This window comes from Chiroxiphia lanceolata, chromosome 27 (genome assembly GCF_009829145.1).
Source record: "Chiroxiphia lanceolata isolate bChiLan1 chromosome 27, bChiLan1.pri, whole genome shotgun sequence".
Taxonomy (NCBI): Eukaryota; Metazoa; Chordata; class Aves; order Passeriformes; family Pipridae; genus Chiroxiphia; species Chiroxiphia lanceolata.
The window spans coordinates 383,366-403,275 of NC_045663.1; the positions used below are offsets into that span (position 1 = coordinate 383,366).

Sequence of the window (19,910 nt, forward strand, 5' to 3'; positions counted from 1 at the left end):
ATGGGGTGCAGAGCTGTGCCCACGGCTGGGTCACCTGGGCACTGGCAGGCCCTTTGGGATGGCTGTGCCATCGTGGGGCCTTCGTGATGCCCCCAGGGCTCAGCAGCGTTAGGGGAACAGGTAGACGCCCTCCAGCACTTGCTGAACTGAGTTTGTCTTTTTTTATGTCTCTTCAAACATCCCTAAGTTATCTGGTGTTGTGAAATTCCTCAAACAGGACCGATTCTGGCAAAGGGCTTGGCCCCCAAGGCCTTGTTCAGAAACCATGGAGGTGGCTCATAAGGCTTCAAAGGGCCCAAACTCCCCCTAGGAGAGCTTTGCACCACCAGGCCGGGAGCAAGGGACACCACAGGGAACAACGTGGAACAGGCTGGTGTTCCAGGGAGCCATCAGGGCACCTGCTGCAACCTGGCAGAACAGACAGACAGGCTGAGCTAAAGGTTCTTTTATTTGGTTCTGTCAACAATGCAACCAACAACCTGACTGGAATACAACAGGCACTGAACAGCCCTGAGCAGAGCTCGGCACATCTCCCAGGGCCTTTGGGGAGCTGCATTTTGCACTCCAGGGAAACCACTTACCATAAAACCTTTCAACGCTGTAAGACACTTTAAATAACTTCTTAAAACAGCTACAACTTCTGCAATCTACGAATCTTTCACTAAGGGAAATGACCTGAACCTTGTTGGAAGCAATCCCAGGAGATGGGGATCAGCAACGTCGTCATTCTCCTTCCCTGCAGGCCTGTGCCCCGGGCTGAGCTGTGTCAGCCCCCAAAGTGAAGGTGCAGTTGACACTCCTGGCTGGGCTGTGCCACCCTCAAGACCTCTGTGTCAGCACTGGTGGTTTCTCATGGCACTGACTGTACAGTAGAACATTAACTCGTTTGGCAAATGTGAAACTGAAGATTCTCATTAACTCACTGAATTATCAATTCCAATAACAGAAAGAACAACAGAGGAATTTACCTTGAAGCTGAGGCGCTGCAGATGTGTAGGTGCCTTCAGTGCCAAGGCAAAGACCAGCAGAAGGATGTCTGCTCTCAGCCTCCACCAAATATCACGACAGGATTCTGTTTCAGAGGAGCCTCGGAGTGGTTTAAGGGGGAAAGCTGAAGGGACACCTCTATTGCCTGGGCTTCCTTACGGCTCCTCTGATTTGCTGGGTAATAACTTTCAAGATCTTTTCCATCTTGGCTCTTGTCAGTGGCTTGCTGAAGTACCACACCTCGTCCCAGCTGGAGCACTGTGACCTGGGAGCCAGGTAAAGTGCATCGCTGTCGTTCAGGCTGTCCGGTGGCCTCCTCCTGGCGTACTCCTTGTAACTGGTGACTGGACAGTTCTCTGGATCAGCAGGCTTGGCAAAGAGCCGGGGGCTTGACTCCCCTTTGTTTCCTTCTGGGCTCAGATCATCCTTCCACTCCAAGTACTCCACCTCTCCCTCACTCTTCCTCAGCACCAGCTGTCCCCAGTAGAGGTGGTGGCTCTGGCTGTGGGTGCTTGCCCCAAACCCCCTAACAATGCTGGTGAACATGAGGTGCAGAAAGCCCTGAGGGTCCATCCTGTTTAAAATTCCCTTCTTACGAAGGTTTTCCACATCTTCATCTGTCAGGTTCTCCAAAATACTCCACTCTTCCTCCCTCTTCTTTTGGAACAGGCACTGATGCTTTAGTTTCCAAGCTTCCTGAGAGGCCCTGAACTCCAGCCCTCTCACCACGTTGTACTGGTAGCTGTGCTCCTTGAGGTACCGCTCGATGCTGCGCTGCAAGAAGCCAAAGGAATGGGCAGAAAAATCCGTGCCATCCTGTCTCTTGGTGGAGCTGAAGAATGAGACCAGGTAGCGGTCGAGGTCTTCAGGCGGCAGTGTGTGGATCTCACGTGTCTCAGAGGGGTGGTGCAACATCAGCCAGTCTTTGAACACCTTTATATCACCAGTGGGACAGTTTTTCTTTTTCTCCTGCTTCTGCAGAACACCTGAAAGTTAAGACACAGCTTTGTAGACAGCAAGAATTCACAAAGATCAGTAAAACATGAGGAGATGCAGGATGGTGTCCACCTCCCTTCTGAAAGCCATTTGGGGGCCAGGACTCTCTGAAACAACCTCCCCTAGAGCTGTGGATCAGTTTTGTGTTCTCCACAACCAGCGGCACCTGACAGCACCCACCTCTCCAGGGAGGGCTGGGCTCCTTCCTGCTCCCTCTCTGTTGGCTGCTGGCCCTCCTTGCTGCCAGACAGGGAGATTTCCCTGTCATCATGAAACAAAAGCAGGAAACAAAAGTTGAGGAGGATGGTGAGGGAAAACAAATAGGTGAGTAAATGTGTATTATTATTTCGTTTAAAGGATTGCCAGGATTCCAGTTGGGCTCTCTCTTAAGTTGCCATGGCAATACCACATCTACCTAGTTCAATGTAGCGTGAGAAATTAATTCTTTGGATTGCTGGAAAGCTCCATCTGCTTGCCTGTGACTTGTCCAGGACTGAGAAGGGGGAGATGGGAAAGGGCTTGTGAGCCAACATCTATAGGTTCCCCTTTTTGTACCAGGTTCTTTTGTACAGGCTTAGTTGTCATCCTGACATATTGTGGATGGATTAGGTGGATTCCTCTGATCCCTGTCCCACTGGTTTGGGTTTCTGACCTGTTTTGTACTGACTGCTCTGGGTGCAGAGAGCAACGGTTCGTGAATCAATAATGCCAAGGCCTCTTCTGAGCCATGAGCCAGCTACCTTGGCAGGAACAGACACTACACAGACATTCCCAGGTGAATGTCCAGTCCCTTCAGATGACACTTGATGTCAGTTATGAAAATAGTCAAATAATGCTCCCAAAACCCAACTGTGGCAGTTTGTGTGGTTGTGGCTCCACAAGGAACACGAGTGCCTGTAACCCCAAGCCTGTTCAGGACCAGCACCAACGGTGTAAGCACATCACAGACAGACCCCAAATGCTGCCTCAGCACCCTCTGCCCTTCCCAAGCATGTACCCAGGCCCCCATGCTGCAGGACAGTGCATATGAAAACCTTCATTCTTGGAAAGACTAAAGCAACGCATGGAGCTCCTGGCATTTCCCATGCAGGGCTGACACTGCCACTGCCAGCGCTGGCTTTGGTGCAGGCAGGGCTTCAGCCACAATTTCTTAAGGTTACTTAAGGGTTAAGTTACTTCCCCTTGTTTCCTTCTCTTGAGACCCAAGTTCCCATCTCTGGCTCCAGTTTCCCAGAGACTCTCTCAAGTACAGCCAATGTTCCATGTGGGGATACTACATAAAATGGAAGACCAAAGTGTTCAACACTGGGATGTTGGGGCTTGTCTGCAGCCAAGAACACCTTTGGGTAACTCAGGGAAGGGCATTTCCTACAGAAGTACTAATTGCTTCAGGTAGGGATCTTTTTAGTCCCTTTGAGTAGAAACAAGAGTGCCCCAAATCCGAGGGATTTACTTGGATGCTGCAGAATAGATCTTGGCAGTGATGTGAACTCGCCCTCCTTTGCTATTTTGGGAAAGTGATTAAAAGAACACCCCCACACCCCTGCAGGCACAGAACTCTGGGCTCTCTTACCTCTGTTTGAGGCTGCAGGTGGATGGCTCTCTGGACTCTGGAAGGCTGAAGGATGAGGTGCCTGCCTGGATCCTGACGGCTCGCTCTCCTCTGCCAAATTCTCAGTGCCATTCCTGCTGGAGTCCACTCCCAGCAAGCCATGCTTTGGAGGGCTCAGCTGGAGCTGCTGCTGGACATCGGCAGTGGCTTGGAACTTAAAGAATGTCACCAAGGGGCACGACTCAAGCTGGGCCTTCGCTTCAGTGTTGGAGACAGGAAGAGGTTTGAAACACACCTTTGGTGCTGCTGACCCCGGGGGGTTCCTTGCTCTGGAAGTTTCAGCTGTGGGCCCTGCAGCAGTGAGATGACCTGACCTCAGGATGTTCCTGCCCGGGTCCTCCAGGTTGCTGACAGGGGACTGCAGAACGTAGGCATGGGCTAGAGGTGGCCCTGCCACGTGGGCCAAGGCAGATCTTTGAGGGGCTGTTGGCTGGTGAAATGCCAACTCCTGGCAGTGGAGCATCCGCAAACCCACCTGAGTAGGTGGCTCTGACACATTATTCTGGTTGATTCTGTCTCCTTGGTTGTCTTTAACTGCCACACACTGCTCTTCATCAGAGATGATCAGTACGTCATCGTCATCTTTGAGCTTCATGTTCTGACCACCAGTTTGGAGCCCAGCGACTGCCAAGTGCTGCTCTGCTGCAGAGCAAGATGTCATCAGTTCCCTGGTATTTTGACTCCCTCTGGGTGATGGCTTCTTATGCCTTGTGTAGGCTGTGTCAGCCTTCTGCTGAGTGACTCCTGGGGATCTGCCACATGACCCTGTGCTCCCAACATCTGCTTGACCCCTCTCAAAAGATGATGGGGTCAGCCTGAGCCTCTTTTCCCCAAAGCTCTCTTCCCTTGCTGAAGCCTCAGAAAACTGGGGCCTCCTTTTCCTTCCTGCAGCCTCAGTCCCTTCTCTGTCTCTGTCATGTAACTTCTCATACTGCCAGTGATAGGCATGTCCAACTCTGCACATCCACAGCATAGCATTGTCCTTGCTCAGGTGACCCGTGTTCTCTATAAATTCCAGGGCTGGGATCTCGTTGCATATGGTCCCGTGACTGTGTGCCCAGATCACAAGTTTGGAGAGACCTGTGTGAAGGAAACTGGCTTTGCTGCACTCTCCATCACCAGAGCTCTTGTTCTGCAAAGGCATGTTAGAAAGAATATGAGTGAGAGGGGCTGTGCAGAGAAGAGCAGTCCTGGGGCTGTTTCTGTCCCTCCCCAGTAGAGTGATAATTGTAGATCGGCAATTTCCTCTCATGATTCCTTTTACAAACCAATTTGTTCATTCTTTCTGTCTGTGGGGTCATTTATGCAATAACAGAACACTCACCATGCTGCTGCTTTCTGTGTCACTGAGCCTTCTCTCAGGTGGAGATCAGTAAGTGACTCTTTGAATGGCCTTTCTCTCTCAGCACCTGAAATAATTATCACACGTGTGAGTCTATATACATGTATGTATGTGTATATATGTGTGTATATATATATTAAAAAAACCCTGGCCAGCAGATGCAACTGAACTTCTCCAAGCTCGGCCCAGAACAAAGGCCACTTCAGGCCCATGCCCTCCCTGGGCTGAGCTCCCTGAGTTCCCAGGAACTCCAAACACAAAACCTGACTGGAGTAAATATTTGCAGGATCAGCCTCTGCAGCACCAACAAAACAGAAACGAAATATAAACATTGAAAATAGGATTTTACAAACTGAACTCTGCGAGTTGTTCCTTCAGCACTCTGTGGTTGGCAAGCTCTGTGTCTCCGAGTGCTGAACTGCAGAGAGAGAACCAGGAATAGCGAGCCTGGTTCAATCTGACATTCTCTGACTGTGCAAACAGTAACAAGAGGTGGTTTCCCAACTGAAGGATTTGCACATTTAACTCGTATTTATACTAGAAACTGAATCTGAAACTCTCCCATCTATTTGGAAGGCTCCATGTAGCAGCCTGAACATTCCTCCCAGTCTCTGTGTCGCGGGGAACACGTAACGGACCCTTGGCACCACAGCAGCCCGTGACGGGACCCTCCGTGACTGACACCGTGTCACCCTCCGTGACTGACACCACGTCACCCTCCGTGACTGACACCGTGTCACCCTCCGTGACTGACACCGTGTCACCCTCCGTGACTGACACCACGTCACCCTCCGTGACTGACACCACGTCACCCTCCGTGACTGACACCACGTCACCCTCCGTGACTGACACCGTGTCACCCTCCGTGACTGACACCACGTCACCCTCCGTGACTGACACCGTGCGCTCGCAGGCCGGAGTGGAGCCTGTGCTCCAGGCGTCTTGGGCCATGATTAATTAAAAGCTTTGCAATTAGTCAAGGTAAAAGAAGCCAGGCTGAAAACACTGGACACAGGAACCACGTCTAAACTGGTTCTTTGAGCAGCTCTGGCCCAAACGTGACACAGCTCTTGGTGAGAACAGGCCCTGGCTGGCGGTCAGTGAGCACAGCCCAGCACACCTGAGCACCCACTGCCAGGTACGGCAGCTCCAGCCCCGGGGCTCCTGCTCTCCCAGTGAGCTGTGGAACACGGGAGAAGCCCATCCCAGCTGACAGCTGCAGGGCTGCTCTGTAATCCGTGAACGCGGTGCTTGTCCGCAGGGATTTATCTCAGGAGTGTGGCAGTTACACTGGAGGCAGACCTGGCAGGAACGGCTGTGCCGCAGGAGTGCCGGCCCCAGGGCAGCGGCTGTGCCCAGGGCAGCGGCTGTGCCCGGCGTCCTCGGGGCCTGGGGCCTTCAGTGCCCGCCCACCACCAGCCCAACCCACCGGCTCTCCCGTCCAAAGGGAACAGGTCACACCTCTCGCAGGTGCCCGACAGGGAATGACTGGGAAGCACAGGAACTGCTCCCTTTGGGGTGAGCCTGCCTGCAGCACAACGGCACAGCTCTCTTCTGCTCTTAGGCTCCCTCAATCCATGTGTTCCTGCCTAATGATAGCATGGATAATTTTAGCCTGAATGCCTGCTTGTTGTGTGTGCCAGCGTGTGGAATGTGCAAAGCCAGGATTTACAGAGCATTTTTTACAGAAATCTACTGCTGCTTTAACCAAAAATCAGGCAATAAAAGCCTGTTTGGAAGCAGCAAATGCACTTTGAGCTCCTGACGTTAATCAAGGCCTTGGATGGATCTACTGTCCCCGTGAGCTCACTCCTGATGGATGCCAGCAAACAGGGTAGGGAGTCACCTCCAACAGCTGTTTTGGCTGTCCTGACCCCTCACAGAAAGTGGCTCTGCCTAAGCTTCTCCCCAGAGTTGTTTGACCTGTTCCCACCTCCCCAGGCCAGGGAGCTCACAAACTGTGCCTGCTGAGCCCCCAAAAGCTGCACCTAAACTCGAGGGAGAACTGTTTTCTCTCCTGAAGTCAAAGAGAGTTCTATCTTTGAGTTCAGCCTGTGCAATTCCCTGAAAGGGCTGAGCTGCTCGGACAGACTCAAAGGAACTTCCATGCCAATAATCCAGTGCCTTCAGTCAGTGTGGGAAAAGGTAACAGGAACGGAAGCTCCACATGGTCATAAGGCCACAAAATTACTGACTTGGCAGATGAACATCTTGATCCCTATCACAGGCCTCTGCAAGTGGAATGCTTTTATCTTTCCTTATCTCCAGACACATGTCTTCCTCTTCCTGATGGCTCGGGAAAAAACCCCTTTTTTTCTCTTGCTATTTAGTTCTCAGCACAGGCTCTGGTGCTCAGCTACAGACCCTTCAGCCCACTGCAGCCCCCCACTTCCAGCAGCTGGGAGTGCCCCAAAGGAATGGCAAGTGGAATTGGCCTGGATTCAGTCACAGCTGAGTGAGAAAAATGACCCATCCTTCCCCCAAAGGCTGAACTGGCATACATATCTTCTCTTTAAATAATAAAAATCCATCTTGATCACTGCCACAGTTTTTACCTGCTTCCAACAACCCTGGAATGCCTGTGGGGAGGGAGTTTTGTTTTGGAGCCTTGTGCCTGGTTCAGTGTCTGCACGGTTGGGAGCCGATGTGCTGGGTTAATTTTCTTTCCAGGAGAGGCTCCCATCTGATAATGGACACTGTGTGCAGGACCCACACCTTTCTGTCCTGAAAACAGGACATTCCAGAGCTGTACAGTAAAGGATTTAATTTTTTTTAACCCATGGGGAATTCAGTGCACTGCTAAAACCTACAGTTAGACGAATTCAGGTTCACTCAAGGAAAAAAGGTGGTTGCTTTTTTTTTTAAATCTACAAGATTTGGCTTTCTCAGGCCCTGCTCCTCTGCACAGCTTTCCAAGCCTCAGTGCTGTGGTTGCAGATTTTACCTCTGTATTCCAGAAAACGTGGCCAAGTAACTTCACAGGAGTCTCCAGCGTTTCAGGGGAGACTGAACTCTGGGCTGACTGAAACACGGAAATGGTCTTTTTGCTTTAAGACTTTCCTGTTTGTACTTTGAGCCTTTGGGGATGGGGGAAAGCATGCTCAGCATTTTCTAAAAATTATCCTCCTGTAAAGTTTGTCAAACACAGAATCACCTGAGAATGTCACCATCAGGATCTTCCTCTCTGTCCCTCTTGGGTGTGCCGAAGGCCCAAACCCGTGTGACACACACAGCCTTGTGCAAACAGGAGCACCAAATAAAGACACTCATTTTGAGGCACTAAAAGCCCTTTGCCCCCTCTGTCCCTGTCCCCCTGCCCTGTGACAGCCCTAGCTGGTTCCTCTCAGGGGCTCTAACACCTGTTTTGCAGATTAGAACCCGGGACACACACACTGAGCCAGCGAATCGGAGAGCGCTGGCTTCCCTGCTCCAGATAAGACAGTGCAGGAAACTGCAACAATCCTGGTAGGAAAACAACAGGATACAGAACAGCAGTGCTTAAACTTGACTCCTGCCCCCTTCCCTGCTCCCTCGGGAAACCCTCCCTGGAGCTGGGGGGACAAACACAGGTGTGGGGCACCGCCAGAGCTGTGGCCAGCGTGGGGGCACTGCCGGGGCAGGAAGGGCTGAAGCTGCACTCGAACACATCTGGCTGCAGGACGGAGCTGAGCGGAGCAGCAGCAGCTCGTGGCTGCCAGAAATCATGGAGCTTGTCCCACCCTCCTTAGCAGGGGCCTGGGGGGTGGATCCATCATTTTCCAGCACTTCAGTTTTCCTGTTCTCTGAGATGTTTGTTTCCCTCCTCCTCTGCCCTGTACAAGAGCATTCTCAGCACCTCTTCAGCTCTCTTCCTGCTTCCGCACACACTTCCACCAGCCCCTCCTGCCCTGTCTGCAGAAATACAATTCCCAGGATATATCCTGTACTTGCTACAGGGCGCCATTCCTCCATTTTGAGAGATGCTTCCAGAAAATTCCCCCCCTGCCCTGTGTGTCTGCAGAGGGCAGGGTCTGACCGCAGGCACCGAGCAGGAGACAGACCCTGCTGGCAAACACTGGCCTCCAGCACCACATTCCTTAAACAAGAGCTTTTTTGTTCAAAGATTCGGACACCACTTTCCCCCTGATTCCTAACTGTCTCTGCTCCCGAGGGGCTGCGTTCTGGAGTCACTGGCCTGGGATGTGACTGTGAGCACTGCATCAAGGCCTCTGAAAAGCAATAATAAAAGCCACGGGCAGCTGGTACAGCATTGCCTGGGCCACTAAGAAGGGATCAGCCACCAAACCAGCCTGAGTGGCAGAAAAAAGTCATTTGAAACCATGAACTTCTATAAATAGGAGTTCAGGAGGAAGTGGGAAAGCTGAAATCAGTGACGGGCAAATGTGTGAGCTGGACAGGAAACGCTGCAGCGTCGCTGACACCTTGTCAGGGCCCTGGTGGTACCTGGAGGCACCTCACACCTGTGCCAGTGCCGTGGGGACAGATGGCCAGACTGTGCTCGTGATCCCATGTGCAGGCTGTGACTCTCCCTGGGATGTTTTGTTCCCAGACAGGTGCTGGGATGAGCATGGAGCCATTACAGGCACAGCCAGGCCGTGGGGACTGACTGTGCCCCCCACCACTGTCGGTGTACCATGGTCGGTGACCTCACCCCGGGCGGCCGTGCAGGAGTGTTGCTGCTTCACTCGCTGCCCCCGGGTTCGCCCCTAAGCGCCGGGCACGGGGTGATTCCGGTGTCTCCTGCTGTACGAGCTCCTTTGATCCTGCCGGTTCCGCCGCGTTTGGGTGCGCCGGGCTCGCAAATCACCGGGGAACGACGTGAAACGAGGACTCCTTTTGTTCCTGCTCCCCGCACCCAGGGCCGGAGCCGCCGCCGCCCGGTACCGGCAGGGGGCGCTCGGCCCCGGTACCGGCAGGGGGCGCTCGGCCCCGGTACCGGCAGGGGGCGCTCGGCCCCGGTACCGGCAGGGGGCGCTCGGCCCCCGGTGCTCGGCCCGGCCCCCCCGGTCCCGGTCCCGGTCCCGGTCCCGCCGTGTCCTTGTTCCTGCCGGGAGCCGCAGCCCCGCGGGCAGGGCCGGCACAGAGCAGGGAAGGGCCTCCCGGGCTGAGCTCGCTCCGGTGCAGCTCCGCCGGGACTGGATATCAAAGAGCCGAAGCCAACAGCTCAGCGGGGCTGGCCAGGAGAGGGGGCAAACCTTGTTCGATTTAACCGTTAGAGAGTTAACTGCAGTTTTTTATATTTCTGAGCAGCCTTTTAAAGTTTAACGAAAATCACTGTGTGCCACAAGGTGCTTCTTCAACCGTCTACTAAACTGAACCAAACTAAACCCAACCCGAACCAACGAAACCAAAGCAACTCAACCCAACCCAAACTCACCTACCAGTGCTGTGGGCAGGAGGACACAGCACCCAGCGCTTCACCCCCGTTTGGGGCCTGGCACTCGTCCCCCCCTGGGCTGAGCCAGAGCCCTCTCCCCTGCTGTCCCACCCCACGAAGACCAGAGCTCACCCTGGCACACTCTGGCTGGAGCATGGCAGCAATTTGTTATTAAATAGTAATTGTGGCGAATCTGTGACTTGTAATTAGATGTAATTGTTCACAATGGGACATCGTAACCTACTTCTTTTACCACACAGACCAACTTTACTGACCCACACCTCAGCTCCTTCCCAGGTGTGAGCACTTTCCTCGTCTAAGGCCCCTGAAGCTGAGGAGACTCAGCCTGGGGGTGCAGGACTGGGTCTCACCAGCACCAGGCAAACACTTGTGCTCACTTCTGCCCTTCAGGTATTTATGGAGGTTTGCTGGGATGTGACGGGAAATGGCTCCCGGAGGCAGGAGAAACCACTTTGTTGGTAACAAAGTACCTTGCAGGGGAGGAGAAGCTCCCTGGTTTCGGGATGGCCTGTTCCAGTCCCTGCTGGGTCTCTGGCACGGGGAGTCCAAAGGGAACCCAAAGTGCCTGTCCCCCACAAAATATCTCCTGGGGCAGCACCCCAGGATTTTGGCCACAGGCAAATATATTGGTTTGTGCTCTCTGGGGATGCCATGGGACATCTGGATGACTTGCAGGCTCCCACCTTTGGAGCCTTGGCTCCTGCTCAATGTTCTACTGTGTCCTTGTTCTGAAGTGCCACTGTCTCCCTTACCTGCTCCAAGATCACGTGGACGCCCTGGGCAGCCTCCCAGGGAGCACAGCACTGCCAAAGGACAGGATCTCACCAGGGCACAGGGCAGCCTAGGAGAGAGGGGAGAGAGAGGTGTTAGTTAGCTAGGAAAGGGATCTCAAAGCAGCCTGCCAATCCCTTGGGTGGGATGGAAGCAATGAGCAAAGCTCTCTGCCTTGAGAGCCCTCAGCTTTGGTGGCCTCTGAGTGGCTGCCTGGGGCAGCAGCTGGGATCAGCAGGACCTGAGATGTACCAGTGAGAGGCAGTGGCTCCCCACTGCTGTCTCATACTCTTTGAGAGCTGAGCTGAGAGCCTCACAGATGAAAACCCCACAGCTGGATGGCACCTGTCTCCTGGGAGAGGCAGCAAGCCTAGCACTGGCACACGTGGCTGCTCGTTTGGACAAGAAACACATGCTCTGGCATGGGATCTGGGAGAGATGTTGACCCTGCTCCTGCAGCAGCCCTAATACCCTGCCCAGAGCGTGAGCAAGAGTAAACCATCAACTCCACTCGACAGATTCCAGAAAACAGGAGCTAACGGGTGGGTTTGGATCTGGAGCTCTTGGCCGAAATGCCTCAAAAGGGGCAATTACACACACACACACACACACACACACACACACACACACTCCCTTCCCGAGGCAAGGATCCTTCTGCTGCAGAAGGAACTGGTCACCTTGCAATATGAAATTAAGTATTTTCTCAATAAATAAAGTATTGTTGTGTATTTTTTGAGCCCTGACCTTAAAGCAAGAAAATGAAGCTGAACTGCCCCGATGGATGGAACTCAGCTCCATAGGGAGTGCGTGTGAGCTCATGGAAATGCTCCTCTGGGCTGCAGGTGTGGGCAGTACCTGCACAGGAGGCAGCCAGGAGCAGCACATTCAGACCTGCCACCACGCAGTGGGAGTCTCCTTTGGGCCATGTCAATGCTGGTTTTACCCAGAACCAGGAATTCAGTGTTGTGGGACAGAGCAGGGAGCTGTGCACAGAACTGATGGTTCTGCACACAAGGAGCCTCTGTGCCTGTGTGTTGGGGGTGCTGGGGCCCCACGGGGGACACTTGGCACCCCTTCCATGGCTCCTGTCATTGTCCACTGCACTCGCTGCCCTGGTATCAGAGAGCTCACCAATTAAATATTAACCTTCTAAAGGATATTGGGTTTCTTTTGTTCCTTTGGCATCTCCAATGCTCTCAGTTCTCCCTGACTTCACATGCTGCTGTTCCCGCCTTCGTGTTCTTTTACTGCTTAATTTCATACTCAGGAGGGCTTCCTCCACCTCCTGTCTGTCACACAGAGCATCTGCTGTACAACCCAGACAAGGATTTAGGGAGCAGGTTCCTCACCCAGACCCTAGCCTACAATCAAACCACCAATTCCAGGGTTCTGGACATAGGCCACTGGGTCTCTTCATACATTTCAATCCAGTTTGATCCAGAAGACTCTGGGTTTGATTCTGGAATCAGAACGTGAGATTTCTGAACACTTTCACCACCTGAAACATGAGCAAGCCTTCACACCATGAAAGCAAAAGCCCCTTAGCCTGGGAGCAAGGCTTCCCTGCGCTGCTCCATTGCACAACATCCTTCAGGAACTCACGGGGCAGCAAACACTAGACATCCATGGCATAATTACAGCACTGACAAACCAACTGAGCCTCAGCAGCTGCCGCTGGGGAGGATTCATTCATTCCCAGTATTGCCTTTTAAACTTAAGTGCCACTGGAACAAACACAGCTTTGATCCAAGTAGGAAATCATTTGGAGCCTTGTGTTTAATAGAGCTGCAGCCCTGGGGAAATGATGTCGTTCTTGGCCGGGCTCACAATGGGGCTCAGGGCGGGCACAGACCGCGGCTGTCCCGGTCCCCTCCGAGCCAGCTGTGCTTGGACACGTCTGCTCTTGACTCGCTGTGGAAACAAGCCGTTGAACTCAGCTGCACTGAGCCACAAGTGTGGCACCAAAACGCAGGATTTGGGGAAGGGGAGCAGCCTTTGGAAAATCCCTCCCGACCTTGTGTTCCTTTTGCCTTTGGGGTCTCTCATGTCCCACTCAGCTCCAGGGGAACCATGGCACAGATGGGGGGGGCCAAATACACAAACACAGGAACATACAGCCAGTACTGACTGGGCTGTTCACACCTGTGTGATCTGTGTGCTGGGGGGGCACACACCCCTGTGTGATCCACATGCCTGGGGAGGGACAGAGGGACACACACCCCTTTAGACTGTGGATACCTCTTCAAACGTTGCTGCAATTTGTACCAGCAAAACCCAGTGCTCACAGCAGGGGTGAGCAGCAGGCAGGCTCCATACCTGAGGGAGCACTTGGAGGTGCTCTGCAGAGGCCTGTCTCTCTGTCAGGGCCCTTTTTCATTTCAATGACCTGTGCTCCACTGTGACATTCCCCTGTCCAGAGTCATCTGGCATCTGTGCCACAACCATTTCGAATGGCAGATGCAATGGGAGACACCTGCAGACAGAGGGGCTGAGCTAAAGTTTCAGGAACAATCCCTGAGCCTGGCAGGTGAGCGATGGAGATGCTGCAGCAATAATGCATGAGCTGCAGCTGGCTCCCCTCGCCCCTTCGGCGCTGCTCTCCTGGGAGCTGCCGGTCCAGTTCCCTCGGGGCTCCCTCCCAGTGTCACAGCGCTGCTGGGAGCGCCAGTACAGCAGCCCAGTCACCTACTGGGGAACACCAGGTGATGGTGAGCTGGGGGAGCAGCAGGGATGGCAGGCTGAGCACTCCTGGAGTCCCGCAGAGCCCCCCAGGTCCCAGTTCTGGAAACTGCTGTTGACCCAGCAAGCCACCCCAAGGGGCTGGTCGGGAAACTGGCACCATCCTTAGAGGGTCACAAAATCAAATCATTGGAAGCAAAGGAGCTTCCCAGGCCACTGCTGAGCAGACCTGAGGCATGGCAAAGCGATGGAACAGCACTCAGCTTTCCCTGCAAACAAGGCCCTGACTAAAGCAAAAAGGAAATGCAGAGCTGGAGCTACAGACAGACCAGAAATGGTGTTTACTTCCCTGCCCCGGGATAGAGGGAGATGTGCTTGGAAGGAGGGTTGTTTGTATAAATAAATGTTCATTCTTGGCAGTGGAATGCAAACTATGCTGAGGGACTGGAACCAGGCACTCGGAAAGCTGAGGCCAGAGCAAGGGAGAGACGAAGCAAGTCTGCAGGGAGGAAACTCACGTTCATTTTTAGCAACTTGGAGAGGTTCTCAAGCCTGTTTGACATTTTTGATTATGCTGATGTAGAGCCTATTCCAAGGACAAAAGAAGTCAGGATTACAGGTTAAACAATTAGGAAATTTCACACCAGGCAGTGAGGGGTAGTGCCGTCTGCAGGTCTGGAGAGTCTCTGAAACACGGGATCATCTTTCAGTCTTTCTAGACAGACGGAATTTGAATGTCTTGCAGAATCCTCACCCAGGTCAGGAACTCGGAGCGTGGGCCTGCAAGCCTCTCCTGATAGCATTTTCTGAGAGCCCACAGCAGGCAGGAAAGATGAGCCTGAGCTGCTGCTCTTTGTCCAGACTTTCCTGCAAGGTTTCTGGGAGGGCAGGAAACGACCCTGCAATGTGGCATCAACTGTGTCAGAGTCTGTAACTTTACAGTGGGAAACAAAACTGCAATTTCTCATGGAGAGTGAGCTCAGCTCTGTGGTGTCACATCACAGTGAGTGAGTCAGGGCCTGTTTTCCATGCTCAGAATATGTTACATTGTGAGTGCAGAGTTCCCATTATCTGTGGAAAAGACCTTTACCCGCTTGCTCGCCCACTGTCCTTTTGAGGGATGTGCAAGGACCTGTCCCTACATTTCAGTTTGGGTGTCAGGGGCCACGGCTGTGGCACTGAAAGGGCAGGAGTTGCCCACTTGTGTTGAGCAGAGACATCAGCCCCCCTGCTCCAAGTCCAGCACAGGAGCTGGCACCAGGCTGGGGCAGTGGAATCGGAACCTGCATTCTCTCTGAGATAATGGAAAGTCACAGGGAGGTATCCAGCTCTGGGTATGAATAAATCATTACAGGTATGAATTATTCAGGGTTCAGCCCTCCACATGTGCTCCATTCAGACTCCAGCAGCAGCATCCCTACTGTGCAGAGTTCCTTCCCAAACATTCCAGGTCTGTGACAGGCTGATGAATCCAAGTGTTCAAATAGGATTAAAAGAATAATTAAAAATCCAGCAATAAAAAGCTGCTCAAAAGAACTGTGACACCTCAGGCTGGCATGGCAGTGGCCAGGCAGTGTCTGAGCTCCACAGTGTCAATGTTGCAAGCTGTCCTTGAGTTAGTCACAGCGTGGGGTGGGAATAAAGAGTAGCTCAGGAAATTGGGAGCACGTGTTGGAGGGAAGAGTTGGAATGACGGGCACAGAATCAATACAGGAACCAACCCAGCCTTCTGATAACCTGTGTCTAACACAAACACAGGTATTACCTGGATTTCTCAAATGTCAATATGCAATTTTGGTAGCGCTGAGGCGGTAACTTAGAATTTCTGGCTTAGATTTGTGCTGTGATATCAGTGGCTTTGCCCTGTGGTTCTTTTTTAACATCCTGTTTATTATGAGCTGAAATGGATCGAATTAAGAGAAGACCTGTTTTGCAGTGACTGAAAGGATGGCACTGTTAGAGCTGGGCTGCTGTGATTACTTTAATGCCACGGCCCAAATCACTGAGCTGGGGGCCCAGGTGAGCAGGGGCAGGTGAGCAGGCCCAGGTGCTGCCAGGTGATTTCTGGGGAAGGCTGCAGTGAAGAGACAAGTGAATCAGACCATAGATCGATCAAACCATGGACTACTCAAACTGTAGCTTAATCCTCACCACTCCAACCCCGACTGGAAGGGAAAAAATGTGCTGTGTTGAACAGCCAGGAAATGGCTGGTTGGTCCTGCTCAGGAAATGAGTCACCCCCGAGCATCGGGAGGAGCCGCAGGGACAGGGAAGTGCTGAAATAACACGGACGAGGAACAGCACAAATACAGAGAAGTCTCTCATGTCACAGATTAGAAAGAAGGAAAGGTGTAAACTGTGAGCTCTTCTGATTCTGCTTGAAATTTGAAGTTGATGTAGGTGCTTGCAGCATGAAATACCTGCAGCTGCAGTTTGGCAGCCCTGTAAAAAGGGAACTCAGAGTGTGCAATGGCAACACCAACCGTGCCCCAGGTGCAGCTCTCCTGGTTTGCAGAGTGTTTCTCAGCTGCTCAGCTCTGGATCTGCACAGGAGGCCTCACGTCGCTGCAGTGGTAGAGCTGCCACAGACACCTCGCTCCCAGAGCCCATACACAGGTTAGGAATCATAGAATCACAGACTGGTTTGGGCTGGAAGGGACCTCAAAGCTCATCCCATTCCACCCTCCTGCCATGGGCAGAGACACCTTCCATTAGACAAGGCTCCAAGCCCCATCCAACCTGGCCTGGAACACTTCCAGGGATGGAGCAGCCACATTTGCTCTGGGCAACCTGTGCCAGGGCCTCACCACCCTCACAGGGAAGAATTTTTTCCCAATATCCCACCTAACCCTGCCCTCTGTCAGTTTGAAGCCACTTCCCCTTGTCTGGGCACTCCAAACCATTGTAAAAAGTCCCTCTCCAAGAACACTTCTGTTTATTACTGACAGGATATTAAGCTCAATTCCAAACCCCTTTATTTACCCATTACCAATCAGAACACTCCTTGATAACACTCCATGCTGCCAAACTCTCCTGGATCAGTGGAAGAAACGCCCCCCTCACTCACGCAGTGTCCTGCTCAGAAAGCCACGTGTCTGCAGGGAAGAGCTGCACCTTTCCCAGGGCTGGAACTAACCCAGCCAGCTCTCCTGCGGTCCTCCCTGTGCCCACTCCTCCTCCAACCACCCCAGCTGCAGAGGGGCTTTGGGTCCCTCTCCTCGCTCCTTCCCTCAGGCACGAGCAGGGGAGGCCGAGGGTCAGGGCTGGACACATCTGCTGGACTGACAAACCCGCGGGGATTCCGCTCCCGCCCCGCCCGCTCTGCACTAACCCCTCCCAGAGCTGTGATGTGGCATCCTCAGCGATGCACAGAAGAATGTTCTGGCACCCTAAGACGTTGCTAAAGCTGCCAGTACGCTTTGAAACAAAACCGCCGTGTTCGCTGAAAAGGGCTGGAAATAAATAAAAGAGACAAAGAGAAGCACCCTCTGGCTCCCAGGTTTCTTTGGGATACACAGGCAGCAGTTACCTGGAAAAGAGTTCCCTGGTTTAGGGCCTTGCAGAGTTCTGCGAATAACGGGGCAGGAGAGGAACTTCCAGGAAAGCAACTGTCACTGACACCAGCATCTGGGATGCACCACTCTGCACCACTCAGGGCTTCGGGCTCCTGAACTGGGGCCGTGTTTTAGGAGGGTTTCTGGTTTTCAGACTGCTGACAGAAATGTCGGGTGGAAGAGGAAGGAGAAGGGGAAGAGTTCTAGGCAGAGAAGTGTCCGTGACCCCGCACAGGCCGCAGGGCTGTTTTAACAATACAAAGGGAAAAGGCAGGAAAAGCTCCGTTTTGTTTCAGAAGGTTTTTCTTCTCTAGCGGTGAATTAAACTGCCAAGAGATAACACAGGCAGGAAGGGCTCCACAAGAGAAAAGCTGGGTGTGCCCCAGAGGCCTTTCCCCGGCCGCAGGAACCGGAGCTGGAGGGTGGGACGCTGCTGCAGGATCCTACAAAACAAACTGGTTCTTTTTTTCCCCTTTGCCCTCCTCTTTTTTTTTTTTTCCACATGGCCATTTTCATCTGGGTTTGTTTTTCAAAACAAACACAAGGACACACAGGGGCAGGTCCTGCTCCCCGCTGGGTTTTTATATCAAGTGTGATCTTGTTCTTAAATGTATTTTCCTGTTTGGCCCAGAGAAAGCCCCAACAGTATCTCTGGTCACTTTGCTCCCTGAGCAGATGCTGCCTGAAAAATTCTCTTCATGTTGCAGGAAAACAACTGATAAAATGTTGCACAATCATAATTTCTGCCAGAACTGTGGAAAATCAGAGCGAGTTGCACAAACCTTAACGAGTCTTTTAAGTCAGACCACACCTGCAGAGGACAGGCCTTTGGAAATCAGGAATCCTGTGCTGGCATCCACCTCTCACTGTTCCACCATAGATACCTGGAAAGCACCTGGGATACCTGCACATGCCATAAACTCATGTCAGCAGCCACTAGAAAATCAGATCCTGGCTGAGCATTAATGAATATTTTCAGTCTTTGTGGCATGTTCAGGGTATTGAAATAGCCCATATCTAAAAAGAAAAAAAAAAAAGGAGAGATTCTGTCTCCACAGCATCCTCTACCATGGAGGGAATCCTTACTTACAGTATAGAAATAAAATCATTCTGAAGGGAAGATGAAGTGAAACACCTCCATGGGAAACACCACTTAAACCAGGCACAGATCAAGGGAGTGCAGGAAGCTTGTGTTGGCTGTTAAATTCCTGCTCTCTTTGATCACATCACTTTATCTCTCTGGCTCTCAGCTACACTGGATCCATAATCCCATCATTTTCCTATTCTTTGTCTCATCGAAGTTGTAAATCTCTTATCTGAGGCAGCAGCTGAGCCTTTCATATGCACGACCCAGTAAACAACCTGGTTTCAGACAGTTTTATTTGCCTTTAGCAATAGATCAGAACATACTTTTCCTGGATTTTAACTGGGAGCCCAGTAAGTCAAAGATTTGGGAATCAGAGTTCCCAGCTCCTGGTAAGATCCAAGGCCAAGGCAAGCTCCTGCATTTCACAGATGGGGACAAGGGTGAGGGAGGCAGGTGATGTCTGATCCTGGCCTCCAAAACCTCTGAGAATTGCCCCACTGAGAAACAAGAGCTATGGCCAGAGGACTCGGCACAGCAACACGGGTTTGAGAGAAGACAGACCATTTCAGTTCTAACTTTTTCTTTTCCCTACTCACGTGTCAAGTGTATGCTTGAGAGAGACAAGAGAATACAAAATGCACGTCTGTACCTGCCCGAGTTACCTGACACGCAGCAGAAACACTGCCCAAATTTCCTTTGCGCTCCAAAGTAATTTTCTGAGCGTTCACATGGGTCTGTATTTAAACAGTGTTTCATCTACGGCAGAACTGCTCCCTGGAGCGGTGGTGGGGAGGATCCAGCAGCATCCAGGGGCCTGGGATGGGGACAGACCCTCACACCTGCCCCAGTCACCCTGAGGGAGCCACAGAAAGGATCTTACACAAAACCGCCACAGTCGGTTTAAATTCACCATAGGTGGCCCAGCACCTGCAAAGCAAATCTTCCAGAGGTTTGACAAGCCCCAAACCCGGGGAATCTACCTGAATCCCTGCAGAAGTGAGGCCTACAGGCAACGATAAACATTAAGGTGGGACAAGCCGACGTAATTGCACACTAAGGTGCCCCTAACGGGCCATGGAACTCTTTCGGGCAGCAAACGATCAGAACGGGACCAGAGGCACAGATCCGCCTCATGCCTGAGCAGCAGGTACGTGAGATGTCTTACCTCACGGGATCTCTCTCTCCCTCACTCACAGGGTAATCTTTATCCTTAAGACATTAACTGCGATTACAGACGGGGACTGTAATTAAACCCTCCGGCCCCGCGCGGCTCCCGAGGGGCGGCGCGGACGAGCGACCCTCATCCGGGATGGCGGCGGCGGCGCGCGGCTTCCCTGCCCGCACCCAACATGGCGGAGGGGCCGAGCCGCCCCCGCAGCCCCTCACGGCACAATGTGCACGCCGGGGCCATTGCCCGTATTCAACATGGCGCCTAAGGCGGTGATTCCCATGCCTTGACCCCACTCAAGATGGCGGCTCCGGGT

The 19,910-nt window shown here is 52.6% G+C and overlaps 1 protein-coding gene across 5 annotated transcripts; it reads right to left on the minus strand.

The window, feature by feature from the left end:
• Positions 1 to 439: 439 nt before the first annotated feature.
• On the minus strand, positions 440 to 19,776 carry LOC116799316. Of its 5 annotated transcripts, none has more exons than XM_032712366.1 (6): positions 19,592 to 19,776; positions 11,088 to 11,176; positions 4,920 to 5,004; positions 3,557 to 4,237; positions 2,164 to 2,244; positions 440 to 1,973 (listed from the first exon to the last, which is right to left on the minus strand). In XM_032712366.1, the coding sequence occupies exons 4-6, from the start codon at positions 4,188 to 4,190 to the stop codon at positions 1,126 to 1,128; spliced, it is 1,563 nt and encodes a 520-aa protein (XP_032568257.1). In that variant the 5' UTR covers positions 4,191 to 4,237; positions 4,920 to 5,004; positions 11,088 to 11,176; positions 19,592 to 19,776; the 3' UTR covers positions 440 to 1,125. The 5 variants fall into 5 exon arrangements, with proteins under 5 accessions (XP_032568257.1, XP_032568252.1, XP_032568255.1 ...); XM_032712361.1 differs by having other exon boundaries at positions 3,557 to 4,727; XM_032712364.1 differs by lacking the exons at positions 11,088 to 11,176; positions 19,592 to 19,776 and adding an exon at positions 5,644 to 5,765 and having other exon boundaries at positions 3,557 to 4,727.
• Between the last annotated feature and the right edge of the window lie 134 nt (positions 19,777 to 19,910).

What these genes read in the sequence shown, in the direction of transcription:
- LOC116799316 (XM_032712361.1), bottom strand. An exon ending in ACCTGCAGCCTCAAACAGAG is followed by an intron (nt 2,245 to 3,556) that starts GTAAGAGAGCCC and finishes TCATGATGACAG; the next exon opens with GGAAATCTCCCTGTCTGGCA. An exon ending in GCCCAGCCCTCCCTGGAGAG is followed by an intron (nt 1,974 to 2,163) that starts GTGGGTGCTGTC and finishes CTTAACTTTCAG; the next exon opens with GTGTTCTGCAGAAGCAGGAG.